Genomic DNA, 21144 nt, shown 5'->3' with positions numbered 1-21144 from the left:
TGCTGGCACCGCTACTAACTGTTCTATTTGTCGGAAACTTCTGCTGCCATGAGCGACTCGGCTCTCAGCCTAGATTAACAACAACAGCGATGACAGCGAACAGAACGACTCTGCTCCATTCTTAATGTTCAACTCTTAAATGCGCAGACACATCGCTGTAGCATTTATGGACAGTACGCACGCCTAGAAGGTAAGAACCGGTGATATGTACGGGCAGGCTACTACTGCTTTTCATGTTGGTGTTGCTTCTGCTGCTGCTATTGATATTGTGAGAACATTAGTCGTGGAAGAACTGGTTGGATAGTGTTGTGCTTCTTGGGTTTCTAGATGGCGTCCGTCTATGTCTCTCTGTATTGCTGTTGCGCCTTTATTAGTGCATCGTCTGCTAGCCCGCAAGAGTAGGGTAAGAGAGGGTGGACTCGTGTTTGGCTAGAGGTAGCGATGGTAACGGCGGAGGTGTAGCGCCTTTATCAACATACATCCACTATGGAATTACACGGAGAGCGAGCCTACAGCGATTGATAGACAAAAACACAGGCGTTTAATGCTTTTGAATGATTGGTCAACGGCAGGTTCTAGCGACAGAAGCTAAGATCCGACTAAAGCAGGGCATGGATAAAAACGACGACGGCGGCGGCGCACCGACAATGATAGAGACGATTTTGGCAGTTCTCCCTCTCTTAATTCTGTGGAAAAGGGAACCCCTTTCCGAGCCAATCAACGTGGGAGTGTGAGTCTTTCTGGCGGGAGGTAACGGGTAAATGGATCTGTGTTGCAAAACGCTTACTGGATAGAATGCGAACTACGAGATGGCGTCTGGGTGTAAGGAGAAATGCACGCGGACACACTAAGTTCGGAATTCTTTTCTTGCATTCTTTATATTTTTAATGCTTTTCTTTTCTTTACGTTTTGCAATGTTTACGTTTGTCCTTCAAGTGTTTGAATGCTACCTGACAGAGATGAACAAATGAGTTTGAATAATATTTTTTATATTTGACATGTAAAATCTATATGATAATAAAAAAACAGATTTATTGAGATTTATTATTTTTTTAAATATTTGCTATACAAAAACCTATATAATAATAATTAAAAAGAACAGATTTATCGGGTACAATTGTCACCGAATTGTGTTACGCAATAAATTTAGATCCGTAGCTACAAAAAAACCTGCATTCTAAAAAAACTGTTTTGGAGAATGAAAGGAATAGTAAGTCAAATTTGAAATAAAGTGCACACGATATAATCCCACTTATTTCTCGTTCTTTTTGTCTTATGCAGGTACTATAAAAATGCTTGCCAGGATAAATTATAATAAACGTAGAAACTATAGAATTTACAGCATTTCAGGATATCAACTTTGACAATCTTAAACACCATTAGATTTTCTATTGCTGTTGTTTTTTCTATCTTGCCATATAGATAAGACGTCTTTAAGATTATAAATTAGAGCTGGCTTTGTTGTGTATCATTAATACAAAAAATACACGGTATTTTCCATCTATATATTTTGGTGAATTTAAAAAGATAGTACCGGTAATCTAACCGCCATTTTTGTGCGAACCTGCTCTGACTATTTACCTCAACCAATTACTGTGAAATTAGAACAATTATGAACTACGCTATCTCGAAATTCACAGTTGGATATCGAGTACACTGCTCCTTAGGCAAACTTACGTGAACTTTTCTATTTTTACATCCTACAAAGCGAAATGCTCTAAGGTGGTCGTTTTCTTTCAGTTATTTTTCAGACAACAAAGCATTGATTATCGTTTTGATTTGCATATAATGTCACGACGGATTATATTGCAACCGTTTGATTTCTCATCACACTGGAGTTTTAAATAAATGAACATTGTCCAGCAGAAATACCATAGATCGGTGTGGTTGATAACGCCGTCAGCGTAACCGCAGTTGATATCTGCAGAAAAAAGATGAATCGGGAAACAGAGTATGTACACATAGAGCCTTGTCTTATAGAATAGTTGTGAACAACCCACAGAATCCACCGAATGCATATGTTTAACATATGCATATGCAGAGAAGAGCCTCTTATACATGTTAACTGACTCGGATTTCAGAGAGTGAAAGAAATATGTAAATATATATACAAGCATACAAATAATCTAAAATGTTGATCGCTACTTAATACTTAGATTGATAACTGATTTATAAATGCCCAACGGTTTGCAGTCTTGCATGCAGCGCTGGAAATGTTATCACCGATTTAAAAACGTTTACGATTTGAGCTTCACACAAAACAAAGATGTGACGAAACGGTATGATGGTTATGGTTATTATCATCATTATGGCTACGCATTACGCTAGACTAATTCGCATTTTCAGAGAGAATACAAAGTAATCGCAATGTAACGAAATTTTTTTACCATAGTACTTAACCTGGTTTTAATTGTAAGGTAAGCAAATATTTCGATCTGTGTCAATCAATGATTAACCACTGTTCTACCAGATGTAGTAGCACTTTATCCAGTTATCTTTCTTTTGTGATTACGGCGATTCATTGACTTAGTTGTGTATGACCATTATATAGCAATTACACGCTGTAAACATGCGGGTTAATTGTCCTATTGTATTTCATTATCGTACCGAACTGTGATTGCGAGGCCATGATAAGCAGGTCAATAGCTTGCGTCGTGATAATTGACAAAGCCAAGGGGCTAAAATATAACAAACGAGATAAATACATACGTATTAATAGCTTTTATTACTTCAAGGGGCGTTTCAAAAAAAAAAAACGATTCATCTTGATTTGACCTGTTCTAAATAAATTGTTTGAAAACAACTTCGGCCAAAGTCTCTCTTATTATTCTGGCGAATCAGCCCCAATTATGACCGAGATCGGTGTTACGCTGACATAGTCAAAGCGCTCTTGAGCCTGTGCATATCTGTGTAGAAGGTTCCAGCAGATTTAGGTCTGAGCTGTTAAGAGGACAACAATGGCAAAAGCGTATGAGTTTAAAAAATCAAATAAATTTTAAAAATTAATGACAGTGTCGATGCCTATAAATGATTCAATAATTTATTGAAATCGCAAGACCATCAACTTACGCTTTTTTTTTTTTTATTTCTATCTTTTCCCTAAAATAACCTTTTCTCGACTCCTAAGCACAAGCATAATTCGAACCTCGTAAAAGTCATAAAACGTCGGACAAGAAAGTAAAGCATAAACTTGAAGTAACAAGTTTATTATTTAGGTGAAGGTGCGCTGAGCGTGAAGGATCTCATCTTCAAAAATGCAAACTCTTCACTTTTAGTCCAAACTGGATTTTCTCAGCTTAACCATTATGAGTTTTAGTCGTGGAGTCAAGGGAACATATTTTTTTAGCATGACAATATTGCCAGCTTAAAACTATTTATTCAAGTACAAATTACAGAGCTCAAAGGTATACTGCGTATGTTTGCACGTTCGACGTGTACAAAAGTGGACAAATTTATTCGCGTACAATGTCTTTTCATCTTGAAATGATCATATATATGTATCTGAGCTGCAACTGCGAGAAAAGGTCACTCGTATCTTCAGACTGGATACCGGGTTTCATATGAACAATACCGCTAAACCCATGCTGATTTTAGTAGACCCGCCATTTTGCATAATAGTAAGAGGTCCTAAATCGCCTTACATATGTTCGACTAATACTTCATGTAAACTGCTTTGGCTCGGAATCAAATGATAAATAAAACTAAATATATGGCACAATGAATGGACGCCGCATGCAGCAGCCCCAGGTGTATTTGAATGCAGCCACTACGAACGTCTTTGTAATTAGTTTAACCGAGATACAACCGGCGTAGAAAGCAATGCACGAGATACGCGAGTGGCCCAAAACAGGAATTTCTATAAACGTAAGAAGTGTTTCCAAATAAGCATCCGTAATTTATGTAGCTGAAGAAATATAAAATTGACAATATCGTATTATTAGTCGTTCGTACCATATTTGACATAGAACTTATTATCAAAGTACTTTTATTATGCATGGCACCTCACAATGTTAGTAATAACGTTTTAATTGGTTTCCAGTCTATGGCATGGTAAAGACGGACTTGAGTTACCTTAGGTAGGCATAGAGGATAATGATGTTCACTATGATAAAAGGTAAACTAAAAATAACGTAACTATTCAAATCTAGATGAAAAATAAGAAGTCACGTAACCTTGGTGGGAAATCGAACTCGCCACGAAAGGTATTGGGTAGTGCATTAGTATGAATACAGTACACAGGTCCTAACTAAAAAATTGGTAATGATAGTTGGCTCAAACGGATCGACTGGGATTTCCAGTTTTTTAGCGTCGCGTAGCCTGAATGCTCAATAAACATTTATTTGCAACGATTACCTTGCGATTTTTTATGGGAAAAGAAACCACTGTAGATCATTAAGTTTTCAAACTCCGTCATGACGAATAACCTCCCTGAGGTAAATACATTTATCCCGTTTTATAATACAGTTTAAAATAACTGCGCCGCAGACCAATTTATTTGAAGACATACGGTCAAGTCTAGATACATGCAGTTTTTAAAAGAACTCATATTTAAACGTTATGCACGTTTCCATCGAACAAGAGCATTGCGAACTTGCGTCATGTGAAACTTTCAAAAGCGCATTAGGTCAATTTTTTAAGCCTATATTAGCCCGAATATGACACGAGCACGACGTCAAAATAAATCAGATTGCCTGATTTTTTTCATTATCAAATAAGCTGACACTACCTACCTGTATTATAACCTATACAGTGTTACAGGTTGTCAAATTCTGCCAGCGATGTAATACAAATTATCATGGTTACAAGTCTACAAACATATAAATGTTTTTTACTCAACGCATTTTCTCCATTATTGCCTTATTTAAGATTTCTAAGTCAACATTGATAAAATTTTGAAGAATAATTAGTAGTTATTGGTATCAAAACCAGAATTAACCGCACGATGTAAATGTTCAACGATATCGAATACTTTGAACATATGCCAGTTCAATCTAAACAGGTAAAAATGCACAAGTCATTATTGGTGGTGGCAGAATAAATAACTTCGTTTGTTTTTTATTATTAACACTGTAGTAGCAGTAGTAGTAGTTGTTCTTATATTGCCGATTTAAGACAACTCTGTCGGACAATATTTTTCTCCTTTATATCATCACTCTCGTTCTTCATAGGTTCTCGCTCATTTATTTTCTTATTTATCTTACTTGTGTATCTTATGCTTATAATAGTTATAATTAATATCAACTTTCTTTCATTTTTACATGCACATACTTAGCTTGCCCCTACGGACGTTGGCGTATTAGACTGACTGCATGACGATGCACCATCCTGTTGTATGACTAACAGCAGAAGAAGAGTTCCATGAAGATATGGTTACAGCAATTATTATTTTTCTTAATTCTAATCAGCGAACAATCAGTGAGTTCCTGTATTCTTCTGTTTTTGGCTTTCGTCGTTTCTCATCATACATATTCAGCTTTTTGTTAACGTAGTTTCCTCTGCCAATGTGTAAACATGGTTTTGTTGAATGCTTATCTTGTTTTTAATTATATCTGTGTTTGTACAATGCTAATTTGCTCTGCAATACGAATCTATGTTTTCAAATCTTCATATTTTATAGTATTCACATTCTCATGTTAGCTTTTTGCAAATAGAAGAAAACTACTATCAATTAATAGAATATTATCTTATGTCATATTATCAATTATAATTGCCTCTCAATTTATTTCGTAATCATTTCTGCCTTGAGTGTGCTTGTCCATAGTTACTTTTATAAACTCTTCGATAATTCACGCTGTGCAGTCAACCATTAAAGTCGCACTGATCAAAAATAAATAGAGTTCATATCGTACATCTTCTCGTCTATTACTTCTGTGTGTGTCTCACCGTATCTGTATAATTCGACCGCTGCGTCTAAATATACAATTTCATGAGCATTGTTAGTTAGTACATTGGTCGCAATCACTTAAATATTAGACAGTTTCACTACTTCCCGACAGTCAGTCAATACTTCTCCATCATCAATCTTTTTTACACGTCCATTGTTGTTTTGTGGTTTACATTCAGTGCGAGCTACATACATCAAGCATTTTTCCATGCTTCTATATCCCCTCTTCCAACATTCGCTTCATTAAAACTGTTCGCCAATGGGTTCAAGCACAGCCTCTTCGGAGAGCAAACACTTCGTTATCATTCTTTTGTCCTTCTTACCTGCTCTACCCTTTTTGCCCCGTTTTCTATCCCTCCCTCAATCAAGTCTGCTATATAAAGAATGACCTCTTTCTATAATACAAATGACGTTCGTTTTCAACGTCATCCTTTATGTCGAACATATATCTGTATAGATATACTTTATATATACACAGAACCGAATCCATGCGCAGCTTAACGCTCTCGCACTTTCTTGCCGCTAGTAACGTTTTGTGCAACAGAGGCATTACGGACTTTATAAATGTGTCCTTATGGTCTTTCTATTATTATTATTATTGTTTTTTTCGTCGTCGTCATCTTCGTCGACTGCTAACACTTGCTCTGGATACTTGTTATTTACTGTAGTAATGGGTGTTGAAATGTGTGCGAATGTCTATAACTGGTTAGTATAATCATTATTACCATCTTAATTATTGAGGGCACAATTCAGCGAGTCTCTTCAAGTAGAGGCCAAAATAGGCCTTCGATGACGCTTTTGAAATGTTGTGTTCGACGCCCTTGACGTATGCGATATTAAATATGTTGAGGCGGTTCGATGCTGACGGTGTGTACAAGTTCTTCTATATACAGGCTCTAGTTGGCGAAACCGAAGAAGGTACAAGGAATGGATATTTTGGGCGGGCACTGGTTGTGAACGATGCAAATCAATTAATGATTGGAGAAAACAAAATTTATTGTAACTTTGGCCAGAACTCATTAGATTTCTGTCAAGTCGTTGGTTGTTTTCGTTCGTTGGCCACCGAGATGAAGTCATCATTTAGGACAAAAGTTAGGCAACAAGCTAATCTCCTTGATTAATTGAACTTAGATCCTCCTTTAGGACAATCTTCCGTTCACTAAAGGATAAGGTGAAAACGTTCATATTCGGACCAAAGCTGAAGAAGTAGGACACCAATTTGCAAGCACGTCAAACGTATCATTACATTCAATCACTAACGTGTATCGATTCCGTTTTAATATAAGCGGTATCGCATATCGTACATGCTTTATAATGCGCTCGTAATAACACGCGCTTGCACATTGTCTTACACATGCGCGAAGATGCACATACATACAACACACACAGTCAGTCAGAGATGCATACAAAATCACAAAATATGCCCATCAGACACTGTGCATATGAAGAAGATCACGTGTTTACGTGACAAAATGTTCATTATAAGCCCTACTATATATATATATATATATATAATAGAACTCAATGCAACGTGTGTACTTACATATATACAACGAATAACCGCCATCGCCGTATAAACATGATTGGAGATGCTCGGCATAAGACATGTTTTCAACGGACACTTGCTTTTATTCTCTGCCGGTTCATTTTCACATCTATATGCTGATTTATATTTATAAGGTATATCTACGTGAACATGTGTGCGTGCTTGTACATAAATTCGGGCGCCAGTAATCCGTACCTCTAGTTTCTCTCACTTACTGTATCGCTTATTTTCTGTCGTCCCGTTTTATTATTTTTAAATTTCCCCCTGGGTCTAGTTTACGAGCCCGGAACAGACCGATAGTCGCCTTGCTGCTCATATATTGATTGTTTTTGTTATTTTTGTGGCCTATAAAGCTCATTATAAAGATGCTGTTTTCGTCCAGTAGGCGCTTGTGTTACTTGAGATTAATGACCATGCCAGACTAAATTTTCGATTGTGTTCGTTCGCATGCATATTGAACAATAAAGGCATTTCAAACGAAGCAGAAAAACATCGTGAGGCCTACCACTACTTTCAACGTGGCCCTTCAGTATTGTAGCTGTCACTAGTTCTGTCCCTCTCTGATCTTCTTCTAGGCTATTGTTTTTATTATCATAATCATTAATATTATGGAAATTTTGTTCTGCGCTATGTTCTTATTCATTACATCATTTATTATTTTTCAGTTAATTATTATTAAATTATCCATCCATCTCTTCGTTGGCGGTGAATTCAAGGCACCGTGTGGCCATTTCGAATGTTATAAGTAATAAATTGTAATAACGTTTCTAACCTATTATTAACAATGAATCGTTTCCAATATCGCATGCAACATCTGATTTCTCCCGATTTCAGCGTTTCTCAGATATTAGGTGTTCCATGATGATATGACGCTCTTTTTACCTTTGCAAATCGTTATCTGGTCCCTTGTGAACTGCCTTCATAGACAAATCAAAGTTACAGGGCACCATTAAACACTCACCCCCACCCTAGAGCACAATAGTTGAACCAGACACATCAGACAGCTCAGGCGACTGGCGGCAACATTACCCAGGCAATCCCTTAGAGCGCTCCTAGGCCTCTTCAGGTTCCCTAGAAGTTTTCCACCAGTGCTCCATTGATAACTGTCTACCAGCTGACGCACATACGTATTTGGAGTGGAAGAGCAAATTTACACTGCACATTCAGATAATTTACTTATCAATAAGAAGACGTGTCCAACAATAATAATCGCAAAGCACTAGCAGCAGGCTCAGCTCATAGTGTCAACAAATATGAATAACAAAAAAAAACGAAACATACAGCAACAAAGCTATCATAATCTCCTTTTCTCCCGACTTTGCTCACTGGGGGATCACAAACGACACAGTACGTCCTCTTTCATGATTTTTCGTTTGATCCTTTTACTTTCAGGTATTAAGATATCTTGTCCTCTTCGCAGTATCGCGTGTACAATTGCGTGGCATGGGTGAACAGGAGCACGGATGAGAAATAGCGTAATGGCCAAGTAGCAAAATAATATATGGGGATGATAAAGATCTTCACTCACAAAATATATGTATATATATAAATATATACAAAATCCGAAAAGACAAAGCATAATGTCATGTCCGCCTGTGCACAGTCCAACAAACCGTTCTCGAGCGTGCGTGCGTGCCTAGGCTGAAATAGGTTCATAGAGTTGTGCCTAGCAAAGGATTAGCTCGGGACAGAGGAAAAAGTCAACGCCACAGTAATTAGATTGGCATGCTCATAACAAAGGGTTGGTTTGGATATAGCGTAGGCCTGCAGAACCTTTGTGAAAGCAACGTCCAGTACTTGTTAGAGATGCGTGACCTGTTGACGCTAAGGTAATAATTAGTAGTTGTAATAAACAAACGATAACTTTTTAGAAGCGCTCCCCATCCCTACACCGCCACTCTTTGTCCACTCCTCCGGTTTCGTCGGAGCCTGTAGATGCGACATGGTGACCTCGATTTGACCTTCGAGTCGGTTGGGGTCTCTTGGACTTTCCGTCATCGTCGTCTGAATCAGAGATACCATCGAATGCCGCATCGCCATACAGGATCTCATTGTCCATGTACTGTGACGAGGTTGACCACGGGTCTTTGATACGCTTGGACCTACAAATCAGCAGGCAACGAAAAACATGAGCGAACAAGATAAAAACATATATGACAGCAATTACATTTCTATATAGCTTGTTATTGCTACTTGTATAAGCAAAGCAGCGTAAACTATTTTCCCGATAAACAAGCTACCTTCATCTTGGTATCGCTGAGAGATCAATGGGTGGAAATATCAATGTTCGCAAAACTTATTTTCAAGACACTGAACGCTGGTAGAATCGTAAAAACTACAACACCTCGTTTCATATTGTATTATAAAAATAGTCATATACACAGTATTAGTTAAATTTAAAAAACTGCAGGCAATTACCTGCTACGCATGGCGTGGGAAATATGCAAGAAGTAGTGGTAGACATACCTGCGTGTTTTATCCTCTTCGGCTTTCCGTTTCTGCTCCTCTACGAGCATCTGCGGATGGTGAACCTCAGTATAGAGCTTCAACCGCGTCCGGGCCTCGTTTTGAGCAAAACCTGCTTCGAACGGCAAAAACTGCTCAAGAATTGACTCCAGCTGAGCGATGAGACGCTTGTTCGAGGGTTGCTTCTTGCTGGCCTTCTTGTCCTTAGGTATCATTATCTAAAAAAAGTTGAGGGTCAGAGAAAATTGAACTTGGTCTCTACGACAATTTGGATTACAAATGGAAATTACATGTGTACATGCAAGTGAAACATGCATTCTCCAATTCACCTTCATTGTGATCCTTTCCCTTGGGACGGAGTCTGCCTTTCGTTTTAACGAAAGTGAGTCAACCTTGGAAAAGTCCTTATCCGTTGTACCATTTTCTATTCTACGTGACGATCGTCTGGTGCTGATCTGTACCATCGCATGATTTTGGTGTGCGGTCGCCCTTTCGTAAGCGGCTGGTGCTGCCATTGTTTCGTCGTCATGATCGTCCATTTCAGCGAAGCGCTGAGTTTGCTTATGTGCCCGGGAAGACCGGCGAGGCTGCGTGTGGTTTGTGTCCTGCGACGATTCCTCTTCTTGAACCGACAAAGCAGATCGTGAGTCGCTTTCCTGACCGTGACCGCTTCGTTCAAGTTTCTGTGTCTGTGATAGATCCTCCTCTTCCACTTCGTCTTCCTCTTCGAGTATAGAGTCCACTTTGTCGATATCTGAAACGGCCAAGTATGGAAAAAAGCAAGTAGAAACAGACAAACCATGTTAAAAGACGCACGTTTTTCTGTCAAAATAAGGCTCCAACGAGCAGGCTAAATTTCTCACTCTGTAGCTCTCGAAGACGTTAACTGTAACGTATAACTAAATAAATCATAGGATGGGCAGTGCTATGTACTCCTCTTCATGCAAATATGTAACCTTGTCTCAAGAGACCATTACCATACCTGCCATGATAAAAACGTATACGATACCGTATCTATTATCAACACCGGTGAAAAAAGCCTTGATAACTGTTCATAAGATTTTGAGAGATCATAAGGAAATTATGCCTCAATTCCTGTCTAAGATGGAAAGAACAACCCATCTCGCTTTATAATCACTACGTACTGTTCTTAGTCGTCACGGACAAGGCGGTTGGTACGCAAACAGTGTCAACAGTACCGAACTTGTACGCACTCTGCATAGATATGTTGCATATGTTTAAGGTTATGCCTGTGTTGTGCCACTCACATCCATTACTGGACTCGTCGTTGGGCAATTGTGTATCGTTTGAAGTCTCGTCATATTCATGATTGGCTTCTCTTGAATGTTCATCGTTAATCTCATGAGCTCCTTCTCCATTGTTCTCTTTGTCCTTAGTTTCGGCTTCTCCCTTCAATCGTTCAATGAGGGCACGAAGTTGATTCAAATTTTCCGCGACGATCTTGAACTCTAGTTGATGCTGCTGCTCTCCCGCGGACATGAGCATACATCCGTCAGAGTTGTACACTACAACCTGTAAGAAAATCGATCAAAGAAAATAAATTTATATACATGGCTGTTACAAGCGAATAGGAGGACCTTGAAATTGTATAGTTTTGAATTTTTTTTTAACGTTCCTTCAGCTGTTCCAAGGCCTTAGGACGTTTTCCAATGTATTTGTGGATGTTTGAGAGCACCCGATGGTACGCTGTTGTATTGCAGATCTATCCGTCCTAGTAGTTTCTCGGGTAACTTCTTGACGCGACTTAGCGGTTCCGGAGTGGGCTCCGTTGGCAAGAAGTAGACAATCAATAACAATTAAATCGTTTTAACGCAGGTGTCCTGCGAGAAGGTAAAATAGCTGATTTCGTGCCGCAGGATGGAGTTCAAAAACATGCTTCTAGACAGCTTTAAAGCAATTTAATTGATCCCAGTTAGCAGAATGAGGTTTTTCATATGACCTCGTGCCGCATACAGGCACTGGGTCTATTTTAAAATGGAATAGCCGATGGGCAGTAGCAGTTGAAAGAAAATAGGGATCCCCAGTAGTAGATATCGCTACGATAACCATTGTGCATTTCTCCGTGTTGTGCGACAAAAAGTTTTTACTGCTGAACGAAAAAAGTAGTCCAACGTAGCGGAAATTGTTTACGTAGTCGAAAGTCGACGCCGCGATCGAGCGCGCGTTTTAAGAATGAATTGAGTCTCTTCTCCTAAACTTGTCGCCACCGTTTCTGTCGAATTCACAGTTCAGCCGAATTTTACTAGGATCACATGCAATCTAACTAACGCAAGCTGAACTTGAAAACGGCTACTCCCATACATAAGCAGGGGTTAGCATATAGAATTATTTTCATAAGGTTCCTGGGGCTTAGAATTTTTGATCGTAGGGTTTTTAAGAAGCCTTGCGAACAACATGGAGTTGAAGTTAGTTAGTTGTGGTTAGTTAGTGGTTTGGAAGAAAAGTAAAAGTTCTGCTGTGTCCTCGTCAATTTTTACCTGGTTTTCCTCGATAAATAGCGATTATAGAGTTCAAAGATTCATAACATTTTGATATATGCTGTGTTCATATTTTATTCCTTTAAATATAGGTGAAGGTATCGATCGCTCTGTTTTTCTTTACAATAGAAGCATTCCAACATGCACAACGGCGGGTTTGGGTGGTGTTAGTGTTCGTTGTCCAAGCAGAATCAGGTAGATGGTCGTTATGTAGATTTAGCTGAATGCGCTCACGAAGTCATTCTTTGAAAAGAATTCTGTCGTCTGAATGTCACGAGATAGGCCGCGGTAGAGAGATATCTTAGGATCTTCTCTATACAGATAATAACGTACTACGATGTCGTTACGTTTAAAACTTCGACATAGAACCTGTTTCCCATCAGTTTTTAATTTCTTCTATAATATCAAATATATTTTTTCGCTGTTTTTTAGATTGTATTTGGCAATTACACATCCGTATATTCTCATTACCTTCTTGTGTTAATTTGAGTTGTGATAATGCGCAGTTTCATTGGCGGCATTCAGTTTAAACTACTAACACTAAATCTTTGTGCTTTCCTTTTCATCGGGCTTGTTCTTTTGTTTCATATATTTTTGATCTGATATTAAGTAATTCAGTTAATGCTTAGATTCTGTTTACTTTGTCGCTGACAGCCAATCGTTAGCAGTCTTCTGAGCGAGTTCCGTTGATCTTTCTTAGGGCTTTTACCTGTTTTAATAACCTATCATTAGTGAGCCATTCCCCTGACATATTTACCTCATGGTCTTCCTGCTGAAAATTTTTCATTGATTTTCTGAACTGCACTACTCCAGGCAAAATTGTCTGTAGTAGACGATTACCATTAGTTTTTGCGATCAGCTGTTTCTTCGATTATCTTCGCATCTTCTTCACTATTTGGATGGATCACATCATAGCCATTTCACAAAATTAACTTTTGAATGGTCACTTATATTCGCAAACATAAATGAGCTGCCGTACCAATTGGTACCCAATTGGTACCATGAATTGGCATTTTGTAGTTTAAACAAGTAAATTTCAACTGTTTGTTCGTCACGCAACGTACTCATTCTTTCGTGTTCAGGTTACCTTCTGACTGAATGATACCATCATTCTTGATCCTATCTTTGCGGAAGCACTCTCCGCAGTGTTTATTGTTGCAACTTTACTAACTTCTAAGTCAAATTGTCAAATTTTTCAAAGTACTGGAGTTTTTTTTGTTTGACTACACGGATATATATATATATATATATATATATATATATATATATATATATATATATATCTGAACTAAATATACATAAGTAGCAGGTATAAATACCTCCCCTACCTCTTCATCGAATTCTTCTTCGCAACTTTCGTCGCTACTTTCCATCTCCTGTACAATGGCTTTAGCCGCCTGCTTCGCGCTTCGTCGCCGACTCTTCGTTTCGATATGTTCCTCACGGATCAAGGTCTTTTTCTTACGTTTTTTTGCTGTCGGGGGTTTAGGACTTCGCGGTACACGTTTAATCGCCACCTAGAAAGCATGAAAGATATGCATATTTAAAGAAAAGGAAGCTATCGTGTAACATGACGATAACACGAAGGATAAACGTTAATGTATTCAAATTGACTAAACAAGTACTACAATTTTACATGTAATAATAACACAATTACCAACATTTATTGTAAGTGAAAGAGGACTACTCTTCCACGGTCTGCACCTACCAAACGCAATGAATTGCAAATTAATATAATGCATTTAATAGAACGCACCTGATAGCAATCGTCGTGAGACGCCTTACGGGGAAACTGCTGTACAGAATAAACCCGTACGTCGTGGTTAGATAGACAAGGAAAATAAAAATATTCCCGTCCCGATAAATCAGTTCCCAACACGAGCTGTCGCATATCTTCTCCTAAATACGTTCCTTCTACGAAGTAGTCCGCCACGCTCTTGTGCTTTGCCTAAAAGAACAAGAATGGCAATTATCACCAATATAAAAACATACGCAAGGTATATACCAGTTCTCAAAGATTCATTTTAGTTAAAACTCACTGCAGGCTTAGCTAGTACAGTAAAACTACTGGTACACCAACGTCATGATTACTAGTCGACAGAAAAAACAAGAAAAAATTACATCAGTATTTTTCCTATCGACAGAAACAAAAAACTGTTTTAGCAGTTTGTTAAAACGGTTTGTACACATTGCAATGCGCACTCACCAATCTTTGGTCACATAACGCTTTGATAATAGCCACGCGTTCACGCAGCGTGAAATCTTCAAAGGTGCACCACTCCTCTTTATCGTTGAGTTTGTCAAATGGATTTGCCTCACCAACAATTTGGAAAAACTCCTCTTCGACACCAGTATCTTCAAACACCTTAAGGATACCGTGGTTGTTTAACGTTTTGTAGAACGTTACCAACTTGTTGCGTAGTTTCTCATTCCATTCGCGATAGCCCATTGGCGGTTTGCTAGCCGTCGAGCTAACACTCTTAAATCCTGTTGTTAGCAAGCACGTCATGAGCGAATGCAATAACTGACTCGACTGAGGGTAAAGAAGAGATCGTTCGAGTTCAAACATCGTGAACTCCGGAAAGCCGAGTGCGTGTTGCGCAAGAAACAGAAAATGCGCTATATGAGGAACTTCCCACATGGCTTGCACTTCGTCTAGGCCAGGACGAACGTCCTTTGCATCCCACATATCGGCCGCTGCGGCCAGGGCCTCCTTCTCGAATTTTTTACCTTCACGGGCGCGAAATCGTTGTTCCCGCCCACGAACAGCTCGTTCATGGCGTATAATCGCAATTAGCATCGATTCGCCATCCTCAACTTTAAGCCGCCCACGCGGTATGTCACTTGGTCTCGTTGCATCAATTGAACTCCTTTCCCTGAGGTCACGCGGTAGCATCTGCACTTTGGTCTCAAGTACATGTTCAAGTTTTATGCCTTTCTTCGATATCGGATGATGAGGTCCGAATGCATGATAACAGCACTCCAGCATGCGGCGCACATCGCCAACGATGTCGCCGATCGTCTCGTATGTCTTTTTATCCACGATTTCCTGTTTGATCTGTGAAATGACATAAAATAATAATCAATATAATTATAAATTATTTAGCAGTATCTGTCACGATTTATCGTTATGATAAACGGCAAGAAAACATGAAATCAAGTAATCTGTATGTTTCAATCTTCACGTTTTAATCCTCAGCATATTCTGCCAAATAATTCCGTTTGCGTTTTTTTAAAAGACACTTGAGTCAAAGTACACTAACTTGTTTGACAACAAATCAGCTTTTTTTTTACTTTGATAAGCTCAAAAGATGTCGTTCACAATTTGATCGCCTACTGTTCACTAACGGAGGAATTGTGTGATATTCACTTGCCTTTCCCAGCCAAGTCGTGTTCTTGAGCGCATCCGCATAATTCCTCCAATACTCTCGCATTGACGTTTCAGGCTTGTCGAGAAAGGGCCCACAGAAGCTTCTGCAATTGGTTGACATGAGAAAGCTTACAATTCGCCAGCCATGAAGAAGTTCGATTGGAACGTCCGGTTCGGGGTCTTGTGCGTGTCGGGTTCGCCTGAAACAAGAAAGAAACTCCAAAATTGGTTTTCACTTTTCACTCCTTCAAGTGTCCCCGACTTTGACGCACTCACCGAGACACCAAACTCCGTAACTATCATAGAAGTAATTGTTTTCCAAATCCCTAATCCCACTCCTAAGTTTGTTTAGAAAAATGACTACGCGATTTGCTGATGGAGAAACACTTTCTTAGTAGCTGAATACGTATAATGAGCCTATACAAAAAAAAAACGCCAAAAATAAGGTGATTTCCGTGAACCTTTTCATTAATTTACTTAAGTTAATTTAAATGGCTTTTGAATATAGAATCGTAAAAGAAAATACGACCTTCTATGGCCTTATACCTGAACTGCGTCCTATATAATCTGCAGGAGACATCTTGAAAATAGCTCTCGTCCTAATAGCCGTGGTAACATGCGTCTCTACACACGCCAGAAATATTTATTAACAATTTGTTATTAATGACAAAGCTGAGCTTTTTTACAAATTGTTTATTGACGTTTGGTACATTTTAATTACCCCAGAAATAAGAGGAGAAAGAAGAGCTGACTTACGGTCTGTCGTTGAAACAATTTTATCTAGATGCTTCAATACATAGAATTTGGCGAACTGACTGTTTTTTTAGCGCCTTTATTGCTGACAAAGAACTGGGAATCAACTCGCGGCGAAGGGCTCATTTTTATATCAGCTTACCTCACCGCGGTCAACGACACAAAATCGAATATTTTGCATAATCTTTTACGTATAGATATTACATGTATCTAGAAAAAAGCTTGCGACATGCAATCCAATTTGAGTTTATTATAAAATTCTTGATTTGATACATTATCTCTGTACTTAGTTCATTTGATAACCTTAGAAAGCCTCGATGCACGGCAGCGATCTAAAAAACAGTTTTCTAAACATTATCACTCCTAGTAGTAGTTAACTGCTCATACCGTTGTGGGCATCGACGCCATGCAACACGGTTAGGTCATAGCCACTATTATACCTGACAGGTCTATTTCACACTAATCACATGGCAATGGGGACCTCAGTCCTATTTACCCAGGTCACGCGTTCACGGTAACTCATACGTACTATATGGTGCGAACAGCTCTCTCCGCAGGACTTTTGCCTGAATGGCTGGTTATGCATTCAGAACGCCGTGATTAGGCAATATGTCTAATGTCAAAATTTCTACAGCGTTCAATAGACGAACAGTGAGCAAGACTGCACTTTCCCACCATGTCAAATTTGCATTTCAAAACCTCTTCTAATCTTTCAGGTATGTTGTAGCACTGAATAAAAATTTTCAGTGTTTAATTCAGTGTTTAAGAAACAGTGTTTAATTGCAATTGTGTCTTGCTTCGTGCATATAAGTCATTACTTTTTGTGAGTAACCAAAGAAAAATAGATTCTATATTTTGTTCAAGGAACCATGGCAGGTATTCACAATGGAATACCTAATAATATTATAATGAATAAGAGCGATCAGTCCGAAAAACTAGAATAGCTTTACCTCCAGTGTTATCATCTGTAGCGTTCTGTTCTTGTTATAATGGAAGAACTTAGTTCAATTGTGACGGAGCCGCTTTTCAATCAAAGTCAATTGCAATATTGACGTCAAAAACGGGCCATTTCCGGTAACTAGCAAAGGTTATGGCTCATCGTCTTGCCGGTTCTTCAACAAGCTGACTGGTAATTAGCGGTTACGAATTACTTCAATCGATTTAATAACCTTACGTTAATATCTATCCAGTATTAACAGGAATCATATAATGTTGAGCACGCGAGCCCAGGATATGCAACTCCGCAAATTGGATTCTGGGAACGCATACGCTATCAACTTTCTTTTAAATGGCTTTCTCCTTATCTGGCGAATTAGAAAAATGAAATTTGAGGGAGCATATTTTATTACAAAGTTGTTCATTCTGCACAACGCCACAGTACTGATGTCGTTATAAGATACTTCGTAAGCAGACTCCAGTATCATTGTCTTTTGCAAAAATTACGTAAGCATACAATTATCTTAACAATATCTAGTTAGACGTGTGCTTTATTTAGAATAGCGGTTTATGGTTACATGGTACCTTTGTGCCAGATATCCCTAAATAAGTTAGTGCCGATATCTGTAAGAAAATTTAATACCAATATTCACAAAAAAAGCTGCACTTTGATCATGCGCATTCAAACCATGTGATGACGTTTTATTAAATCCAAATTTTGCCAAATTCGTTATTTAGCGCGCGCTGTGATGCTACCAACAAGCGAATCCAAGCAGTATTCGACGTACTAAGAAGTTTCAAATTGAAATCTCGCATAACAGTCGAAAACAAGCAGTCTTTAGCGATTATTAATATGCTCATTCTTAGTGAAGACTGAAAACGATAGATCTATGACCAATAGCTAAGTTGACAGATGCTTTTAAACAAAAGCTGCTTCAGTCTGTGTATTTCGTTTACGGGATTTGAATTTCACAATAAAGGCAGAAAAACGTATAACTCCAATTGCTCCGCCATGCAAGCGTTCGTTGGCTGATACAGCTTTATGGATACAGCTATAAGCCGCATATATGTGAAGACGTGAAAGGCGCGTATGTGCGAAGTTAAGAGAGCGGTCTCCCAACGGCAGCTTGCGAAGCCATCAAAAACCCGTAATCACTTTTTAAAAAGATTGCACCGGCATCTTTGGCCGCTCGACTGAGATATTAGGTTACGAAACCGGCGTATGTCGGTAATTAGACGACGGTTATGAGCACTAGGCAACGTAATTCAAATAACAGCACACTATGCAGTTACTGTATGCCCTTTCTTGTTTATGCGGGATTTTAGTGTTTATGCTAACGGGATTAAGCGACTCACCAGCAACAGATAATAAAGAGAATCGAAAATTTTTTAGTGAAATATTTTGAGTAACGACAAGCATATGAGGCCGCAGTGAAATCGTTGAAAGGAGGTGAAACCCGGAAGTTCTGGCGTCTATTAGGCAAAAGTTATCTGATTCAATCTTATTACGGAGTTATTTCATATAAGTGTATTATTATTATTTTGAACGCCTGTACTTGGAACTTCCCAGAAAGGTTATCGTGAGGATGCCGCATTACAATGTCAGTGATTAATGATGAGCTAGAAGAAAGGTAGCGCTTTCAGATATGCTATCATAGGAACCTGAGAAGTTAGGTCCACATTAAATTTGTTGTTGGAAAAATTCGATAATCATAGGACCAGAATATCTCAATATATATAACGGAAGTATGATGAAAGATCTCATTCACTCGGAGACGAAATTCTTGTTTTAAGCATAAACTACAAATCAAATGAAATAGATGAAATGTACAGTATAGGGTCAGCATTTGTATTCCAGCTCATCACAGCGTAGGCTAATGACAACGAAAACGGTATCTACATATAGATAATAAAATAGTAGTTAATGCTTTGTTATAAAAGTCGCGTTTCAGAATTTTCCTTACCATGGTAAATAATAAAAAAAGAAATGAGCCCTTTCACATCGTAGGGTTTATGAGTGCAATTTTTCTTGAAATTACAAACAAAGATACAGCTTAACCTCCCGGTGAAGAGACTTTCAAAATAGGATCCGCATAAAGTGATTATATTTCACTTGAAAATCTTTCGATTCTCAATTTTTTCTAAGGTGACGCAGTTTGCTCAACACTTCAAATAAGGTTCGACATAGGTTCTTTTCATAAAGGGAATCATTTTCAATGTAAGGTTGCTTGTCTCTTCTTAATTTACTAGCACGCAGATGACTAATATTAACGGGTGTTGTAGAAACTTTCGTCAGCAAAAGTTGTGTATTTTATCTCTCACCAATTTCAGACACTCCTGGTATACATAAATGCCCAAAGAGCTCATATGTCCTATGAAAACATTCCTTGAGATTTACATATGTGGAAACAATCATTCTAACTATAATTCACAGAACACCAGTAATACGACTGTTCCTTGGACTAAAAAAATTTACATTTCAAGGTCCATACAAACTCGGACTTCTGTACCTCGATCACCATGAAGGTGGATACCGGCAGGAGAGATTTTCGACAAGTTCTGGCATTTCTGCACGTAGCCTGAAATATCTGGAGGATTTTCGCAGGACCAACTTAAAACCGATTCACTGTGATCACACAACCGCATAACGATCCACTATTCGTAGATTACTGATCCTTTTGAGGGTTTTCGACATCGGCACGTCACCCAGCTGACCGAAAGTAAGCTCATATGACAGATCACTCATCGAATCCCGCCAAAAGTGACAGTTCCACGACTTTGCCACCCATTAGACCACTTGAACAGAAGTTGAACCGGATCGCCGGCCCGAAGAACAGAGTACGGCTAGCTCCGGTGTCCGCCAAAGCTTGCCCAGTCATACTGGGCAGTTTTAGTTAGAGCAACAGACCAGTACGGGGGATGAACACTAAGTGGGAATTAACTACATACCTTTGCTCAAACAGTTTGAGTTTGACTTTCGAGTAGCAGTGCTCCTCAAGCTCGTTGGTGACAATAACGAGCTCTGCATCTTCATCGGGACCATCGCTGGTGCCCTCCGACTTGATCTCCACGTCGCTCACAGGCTCCTCGATCATCGTCGGTGGCGATCCCTCGAGTGACACCGACGTACACCGACCACCTGCCACTTCCAGCTGCAGTCTCCAAAACAATCGCACGTGACTCTGCGTGAAGGTTCCCGCGCCCCGGAGAGTAGAGTGTCGTGTCGTCAGGAGTGCAGTGCTCACTCGGTGTTAGTACGACACAGTCGGTGTCTTCGTTCCAGGGCAATGTTGTATCAGGGCCCCGAGTAGCTGGGACCGCTGCAGCGGGTTAGTTGCTTGCGCCCCCAGCAGGTTGTGGGGGCTGCGCGGTCCTTCCGGACACTCGCCGCCTCTACGACACTTCACTGTACCGCCAACAACAGTTCTTGCCGCTGCCTGCTTAACAACAACATGCTATTTCGCGGCCAAATTTGCTCCTTGAGTCTCTGAACGTAACGATCTCGCATCGGCTAAGGTGGTACGCTTCTCAGCTGAGCGGGCGCATCTTGAACCGCACTGGTACCACAGTCAAAAGAAGGCGCCAACTTTGGCAAGTTCGCTCTACAACAATTAAATAGGCATTTTCGTGCGGTTTTTTGTGTTCGGTTTTCAGGATGGCCGACTTCCTGGCCTAGCGGCGAAGAAATTAA

The 21144-nt window shown here is 39.3% G+C and overlaps 1 protein-coding gene and 1 long non-coding RNA gene across 4 annotated transcripts; one reads left to right on the top strand and one right to left on the bottom strand.

Moving 5' to 3' along the window:
- The first annotated feature begins 50 nt into the window (after positions 1 to 50).
- LOC147757232 (uncharacterized) lies at positions 51 to 1251 on the top strand. The gene is made up of 2 exons (XR_015322192.1): positions 51 to 190; positions 328 to 1251. It is a non-coding gene; the product is annotated as an uncharacterized LOC147757232 (long non-coding RNA).
- Positions 1252 to 5017: 3766 nt separating this feature from the next.
- Positions 5018 to 20993, bottom strand: LOC111245266 (uncharacterized). 3 transcript variants are annotated; one of them, XM_086981499.1, is made up of 9 exons: positions 20403 to 20993; positions 15769 to 15964; positions 14601 to 15452; positions 14151 to 14342; positions 13723 to 13911; positions 11042 to 11429; positions 10226 to 10650; positions 9897 to 10114; positions 5018 to 9532 (listed from the first exon to the last, which is right to left on the bottom strand). In XM_086981499.1, exons 1-9 carry the CDS (start codon positions 20546 to 20548, stop codon positions 9298 to 9300), a joined length of 2841 nt encoding a protein of 946 aa, XP_086837625.1. In that variant the 5' UTR covers positions 20549 to 20993; the 3' UTR covers positions 5018 to 9297. The 3 variants fall into 3 exon arrangements, with proteins under 3 accessions (XP_086837625.1, XP_022649134.1, XP_086837626.1); XM_022793399.2 differs by having other exon boundaries at positions 11165 to 11429; positions 20403 to 20991; XM_086981500.1 differs by lacking the exon at positions 20403 to 20993 and adding an exon at positions 19964 to 20219.
- Positions 20994 to 21144: the final 151 nt, after the last annotated feature.

The sequence above is a fragment of the Varroa destructor genome, unplaced genomic scaffold, assembly GCF_002443255.2.
Source record: "Varroa destructor unplaced genomic scaffold, Vdes_3.0 BEIS01000002.1, whole genome shotgun sequence".
Classification (NCBI taxonomy): domain Eukaryota; kingdom Metazoa; phylum Arthropoda; class Arachnida; order Mesostigmata; family Varroidae; genus Varroa; species Varroa destructor.
This window is presented reverse-complemented; position numbering and strand designations above follow the sequence as displayed.